Raw genomic sequence first — 6,878 nt, forward strand, 5'->3', positions numbered from 1 at the left:
AAAAAATGTATTTAACCTTTTTTATAGATAATTAGATTATATACAATTTTGGTTCAGGTGATTGTATGATAAACTTACCGTCTCGGCGAAAATCGCAAAAAACCCTATTTCTTTTTATTAATTGACCTCGAATTTTTTTATTCCTGAGTACCAGAATGACGGGAGATTTTAATATTGATTTTGAACAAATTTCGGCAAGATTGGAACTTTGGTCGTGGTCGTCTGCGTCGTTGGTAGTGTGATCGAACCATTACCAAAATGTCATGAGCTTATGTCAATAATTAGCGTTAGCAGTTTCTATTCCATGGCGTTACGTACGTTTGTCTAAGGCCCCTGGTCTACGGAGAGATTGACAAAACTCACATCGGCCGCGGCGTAGTAGTAGCAAAAGGAGGGATTGTGCTAATAAAATTTTGGTCGGGAGAGGGAGGAAATTTTGTAAGCGTCGCAAAGACGCCACAGTTGCATAAACCTTCTTACTTACCTCTCTAATTTTATGTATAAAAATGCAAAATATTATTTCAATTTTGATTGTTTTATGACTGTGTTTTATGACATGTTCATTTCATATTACTTGCTCTGTGAACATGTTGACAAATGTCAATGTCATAACAAGGTATCAAATATCGTCTTTGAATGTTTGCTTCAATATTGTTTTAAAACAGTACATTAAATAAAAATACTTAAACGCTTTAATATTAATACACCAAATTTTCATACATACCAGTTCTTATTAAATAAAATATGAAAATTGACACAACAGACTTTCAGGACATATGTAGAATATGTCTTGAACGATGCCCAGTAACTTTTAATATTTTCACTTGTTATTACGCTAAAATATTATACTGTGAAATGCTGTCGGATTGTACAAAAATAAAGGTAAACTTTAAGTTTTTATCAAATTTAATAGCAGAAAATGAAATTCTTTATTAATTTTCCATAATATTGCAGCCTGATGAAGAGGACGGTTTGCCACAGCTCATGTGTAAAAATTGCTGTAGGCAGTTGAAGAAAACATATATTTTCAATTTACAATGTGTAGAGAGTGAGAAGAAATTAAGGAACCTTCTAGAAAGTAATGATACAATAATTACGGTAGAGAAAGAAGAATGCTTTGAAATAAAAAACAAAATACAAGATCTATGTGATAGTGTTAAAGGTGAAATAGAAGACTTAAAGGACAAATCTATAGAATTATTGTTAAAAGAAGAAAAAGCTGTTGATGAGGATATAAAGTCAGGTAAACTTGTTTGAATCTATACTAATATTATCAAGCTGAAGAGTTTGTTTGTTTGTTTGAACGCATTAATCTCGGAAACTACTGGTCCGATTTGAAAAATTGTTTCGGTGTTAGATAGCCCAGTATTGAGGAAGGTTTTAGGCTATCATTACTTTACGGCCAACAGGAGTAGAGCCACGGGGGTGAAACCGTGCGGAGCAGCTAGTAATGTCTTATCAGAAAACCATAATTTTGCCATAAAGATTTCCACTAAAAATTATGTACTTCATAAAACAATATTAATTTCAGAACCTGGTTACAATGACAATGAGGAAAGTGACACTTGGAATGATGATGATGAAAATTTACTTATACAGTTCAAAACAGCACCAGAAGCTGAAGGTTTGTGATTTTTTATTATTTTATGTATATATATTACTTTTGTACATTGATTAGATTCCAAGTTTTTATAAAACATGATCACAAAAGGTTTGATCTGTATCTCATATTTTCTCATTTTCCACCATATGGCATACAGATATGCTGGACATTTACATTGTAGTCCATACATTTTTAATAGTCAAAAGCCTTATTATTTTCTTTAATTACATAACATACTTTCTTATTATTTCCTCTTTAGTATTCCTTCTATTTCATTTTAAAGTTTGAAATGAACTTTTTTTATCAAGTTTCCATAAAAATTAACAATCACATCTTGAAACTGAAGCATGGCATTACATTTGTTTCCAGAAGCAAATGGCGAGGTAATAATAAAGAAAAAAAGAGGGCGCAAGAAAAAAGGTAGGACTAGTTCTTTTCTCTTTTATAAGTTGAATTATTAAAATCAATTGAGTTCTTGAGTTAAATCAAAAGAAACAAACAAAAATCTTCGCTTTATCATATAAAGGCTATTTTGTAAAGAAACTTACTTGCCTGGAAGAGATCACTCTTTAGAGATAAGGCCGCTCTTTGTGCTAGTTTAAGCTTTAAGTAATAACAGAAATATGTATACTAAAGTACGGCCAACGAGAAGCGATATCAAATGTAAACAAAACTCATGCAAGGTCATTGGGAATTGCAGGGGTGCGTAACTTTTTGAAAGTTGGATTTATATAGTTTTAAAAAATATCTGGCAAATTGTAATAATACCAAAAAAGCATAGTCTATTTTTATAAATTTTATCATAATTTGAATTATTGTATAATGTAGATTTAAATTAAATAACGCGAATAATAATAATTTTCTGAATCATAAAATATAATAAGAATAATAAGATTGCCGCCCGAATGTTGGCGAATCCGTCTTGACGTTGTTATGTTTTTGCCGGGAGAACGAGACATTACGACAAAGGCACAAGATGGAAAGAGATAGATATTAGATTGTCAACGCCACAGTTGTTTTTTAGGTGAATGACATTTTGTATCGCTTCTCGCTGGCCTTACTTTAGCATAGTAAAGTGTAGTAGTATATTCATATAAAATAAAAAGTTTTTTTTTTTCATCTCAAGATGGAACAACGGTAGCACAAAGTAAGCTTCCGCATCAATGTGATATCTGCGGCAAGATACTGAGCTCCAAAAGTAATTTGAACTCGCACAAAATATGCCACACGGACTTAAGGCCTTATAAGTGTACAGAGTGTCCTGCGTCTTTCAAGTGAGTGTTGTTTATGTATTACTTTTATATATTTCGTGTTTTCTATGCTTTAGGAAATGTCGTAAGGCTAAACTTAAAATATCTAATTGTAACTTACTCATATAAATATGAAATTCCTTACTATAATAAAAGCTATGTATTAACGACAGTGTTACTAACTAGATCGTCAGTTATCTTATTAGCTACTCTATTAACTTCACTTATTTATTTTTTATCTTTCTTAACATATTATACTCTGCTTGAAGTACAATACATATAGTAAGTATTTGTATTTTACTTCAAGCAGAGTTTTTTTGCAGACTTTTCCAATGAGCAATAGTTTGAACATTACTGCCACGAAATAGAGTCCTTTTTCAATTAATGTATTAAAAAACGATCTAATGGTAATAGAATAGACAATGACTTAAAGAAAATTATTTTATTACAGAGGACACAGCGGTTTGTTCCAACACAAAAGGATACATACTGGTGAGACACCATATCATTGTGAATATTGTCCGAAACAGTTTAGAAAAAGAACGGCGCTTGTTAATCATATACGTATGCATAAAGGTAAGATATTTTTTTGTGAAAGTTAAGCTGTGAACAATAAAAGTATTCTTGTAATTATTTAGTGAATTTTTTTTTAAGCTATTGCATAGCTTCTATCACGGGCCTTGAGCGCGGGGACCGAATCCAGAAATTCCGTAACGAAAAACCTCACGCTCCCCACTCCGACGGGCACGGAGGTGTGGCTTGAAGGCATAGCATGCTCTTGTAAAGCTCTTGCTTTACGGCGCTAGTCTCCGAGTGCCACTAGCCTTTTTTTTTATTATATTTCTGTGTATATTGTAATTTTTAAATATTTGGTCCTTCGAGCCGCGAAGATCGTACTATTTTAATTGAATAATAGTTTATTGATTCAAATAAATATATATTAAAATAAGAATATAATAAATTCTGCTGCTGAATGCATGTATATCAGCTTTTTACTGAATGTAAAAATACAGTAGAATCCTTTTATTATGACTCCGGTTATATTGACCAACCGCTTATTATGACGTATTACACAGCAAAGTTTGGTTTTCATATAAAATTCTTAATAAAAGTCGGATAAATTGACTTCGTTTATTGTGACCAATATTTAATGAATTGTCCGGTTATACTAAAATGAATTCTAAAACTTTCAAACACTAATTTCTGTTTGGGAAAATTGTGATATCCGACAACACTTTTTTTTGTTTGTTTTGAGTCTCAATGTGTAGGCATCTCTATTTTGTTTCTCTGTATTAAATACTAACAAAAACAGGAGATTGTTTATTTTCTACAAAATGCTTTGTATGACGTCCGTTTATTATGACGTGTTTGATATTCCCCTTCAATGTCATTATAAACGGATTCCACTGTAATGCATAAGCACAAATATTTGTTTGCTCTTTGGTAAATATATATAGCATTATACAAAAAACACTGTAGTTTTGTCTAAAAATAAATAAAAAATTGAATTTTCCAGGTGAAAAGCTATTTAATTGCAACGTTTGCTTCAAGAGTTTCGTTCAAAGCGGTCAACTGGCGATACACATGAAACGCCATAGCGGGGTCAAGTCATATCTGTGTCAGGATTGTGGGAAAGGTATAAATTATAATTAAAATTATTTTTATTAAAAATCTACTTACCGTATTTAAAAAATTGGTTGTCTGTAATGTCGGTTTACCGACGATAGTTGAACGTGACAACGTCCGATTGTGCTTCTTTGTCGCTCGTTCCGCGTTCTCGCTTGCACTTTAAGCCTTACATGGAACGCCTCAGAGCGAGGTAACGCCGCGTTTTTTTGTGGCTGACTGTGTATTATAATTAAGGATTAAAAGTTTTGATTACTTATAATGGTTAAAAAAATATACTTATTCCAGGATTCCCAATAAAAGCGGATCTCAAAGTGCATCAAAGAGTACACAACGGAGAGAAGCCATACTCTTGTCATCTCTGCGAGAAGACATTTGCCACATCTGGCAATTTGTCCATTCATGTACGGATACATAATAGGGAAGTTAGGTAAATATTTTTTTTATTACGACAACAATAAATTTTTAGTTTTTAACTTAAGGCACATCCTACTAATATTATAAATGCGAAAGTTTGTGAGGATGTGTGTGTGTGTGTTTGTGACTCTTTCACGCAAATTCTACTGAACCGATTACAAAGAAATTTAGAACACATAGGATAGGTTTTATCCCGGAAATCCCACGGGAACGGGAACTGTGCGGGCTTTCCTTTGAAAACGCGGGCGTAGCCGCGGGCGGAAATCTAGTAAATAATAATGAATGGTATTTGATAAAATTGGTTACAATCATTGTCTTATTATTATTTTATTAGAAAAATAAAACAGCGTCAAAATTGTACCGTAAAGAAGTAGATTTCCGTTAAAATTCTAATGATTTAGTTCTAAAATTCAACAATTACCATATAGCAAAAAGTATTAATTACCTGACTCTATTCTACTCATGTAAAAATACGTATTATATAAAAATATTTGCCTCTTTCCAGATATAATTGTAAATACTGCCACCGCGGCTTCGTAACGCGCAGTTCCTTCAACGTTCACGTAAAACGTCACAGCGGGCAAAGGGACTATGCCTGCGAGTGTGGAAAGAAATTCTACACTTCTTCAGCACTAAAACAACATAAAATAGTACATACGGGCGAAAAAAGATACCAATGCAAAATATGCGATAGAAAATTCACGCAAACGGGCCATTTGAGTCGACATTTTAGAAAAGACCACGCGAAACCGAACGCGCCTTTACCAACGTCGGATTACTATAAAATAAAACTTCCACAGACTAAGCAAGGGTTGGTGTTCGAAATTCAAAAAGTGGCGCCTATTGATGACAATATGAAATGTGAGGAAACCTAGCGAAGAGCTGCTGGCTGGTGGGATAGAACTGTTTGTGTTGTGTTGTGTTGGGGAATTTGAATTGTGCACGATTGTTTGAATGTGAAGAAAAATGACGATGTTATTTGAAGCGTGAATCGACTAATTTTTTGACGTGTCAAATAAGGAGAACTACGTATCGTTCGAAATTTGAATTGTGATTCGATGGTTTTGCATTGTGACTAGAATTGTAATTAGAAATTGTGCGGTGCGGCAACTATGAGCTATTATTACTACGTATAGAGAAGACACCACGAATAAAATCTATGCGCGGCACGGGGCGGCTAGTGAGTCATAGATTAAGCGAGGTCACCAACTCGCCGCTATAGAGGCGACACTTTGTAAATATTCTGCCTATTTATACTTAACAATTAAAAACAATCAATGTAACAAAAAATATATAATTAATCTAATAAAGAAATTATTAATAAACTTATTAAAAACTTTTCAATTAAAACCAATCAATGTAACAAAAAAAAATTGATACGTAGGTAGGTAATTGATTTTCATCTTCCATGATTTAACCTTTTTTCAAATAATATCCACAGTATATAAATGTATAAAATTATTATTTTCCTACTTCTATTAAGACATTTTTCATACCCAAAGCCATTTCTTAAATTATTAATCTATGATAAATGACGCAAAAAGGCGCCCGCCAAAAATTTTGCTTGAACCAAGTTTTAAAAATGATTATCTAGTTAATTACCGATGCAACATTATTCCTTTGCAATTTGCCGCATTACTTGAATTATTAGTGCAATATCGTAACACACTTGAGTCTTGAATTGATATATTTTGATGAGTTTCATGCTTTTTTTATGCTTTAAAGTTTTAAACATGACATGAACGTGACCATCGCGCTATTAAAGCGACTAAGTGCAGTGTGGTCGGTTGGCGATTGAACTCTGTTGAGCGGAAAATAAGTGATGTAGGCGGTTTCTTCTCCATACGTAGTAATAGTATCTCAATTCGCGGCAACATCGTGCGTTTGTGGACACAGTTTTATTGTTCAAATGCAAGAGGCAATGTAATAATATAATTAAACATTAGTAGAAATAAATGATGGTTGCGGTTTTCAAAGTGGAA

General features: G+C 32.8%; 1 protein-coding gene across 1 annotated transcript; it reads left to right on the top strand.

The window, feature by feature from the left end:
* Positions 1-709: 709 nt before the first annotated feature.
* LOC123700704 (zinc finger protein 121-like) lies at positions 710-6,221 on the top strand. The gene is made up of 9 exons (XM_045648015.1): positions 710-882; positions 955-1,243; positions 1,532-1,624; positions 1,973-2,023; positions 2,730-2,877; positions 3,305-3,429; positions 4,370-4,489; positions 4,768-4,909; positions 5,402-6,221. Exons 1-9 carry the CDS (start codon positions 745-747, stop codon positions 5,769-5,771), a joined length of 1,476 nt encoding a protein of 491 aa, XP_045503971.1. The 5' UTR covers positions 710-744; the 3' UTR covers positions 5,772-6,221.
* The last annotated feature ends 657 nt before the right edge of the window (positions 6,222-6,878 follow it).

The sequence above is a fragment of the Colias croceus genome, chromosome 20 (genome assembly GCF_905220415.1).
Source record: "Colias croceus chromosome 20, ilColCroc2.1".
NCBI lineage: Eukaryota > Metazoa > Arthropoda > Insecta > Lepidoptera > Pieridae > Colias > Colias croceus.

Bases quoted from the DNA above. Each gene is read 5' to 3' on its own strand.
- LOC123700704 (XM_045648015.1), top strand. From the start codon at position 745: ATGAAAATTGACACAACAGACTTTCAGGACATATGTAGAATATGTCTT. The intron at 2,024-2,729 runs GTAGGACTAGTT...TTTCATCTCAAG, and splicing joins AAGAGGGCGCAAGAAAAAAG to ATGGAACAACGGTAGCACAA. The intron at 3,430-4,369 runs GTAAGATATTTT...TGAATTTTCCAG, and splicing joins TCATATACGTATGCATAAAG to GTGAAAAGCTATTTAATTGC.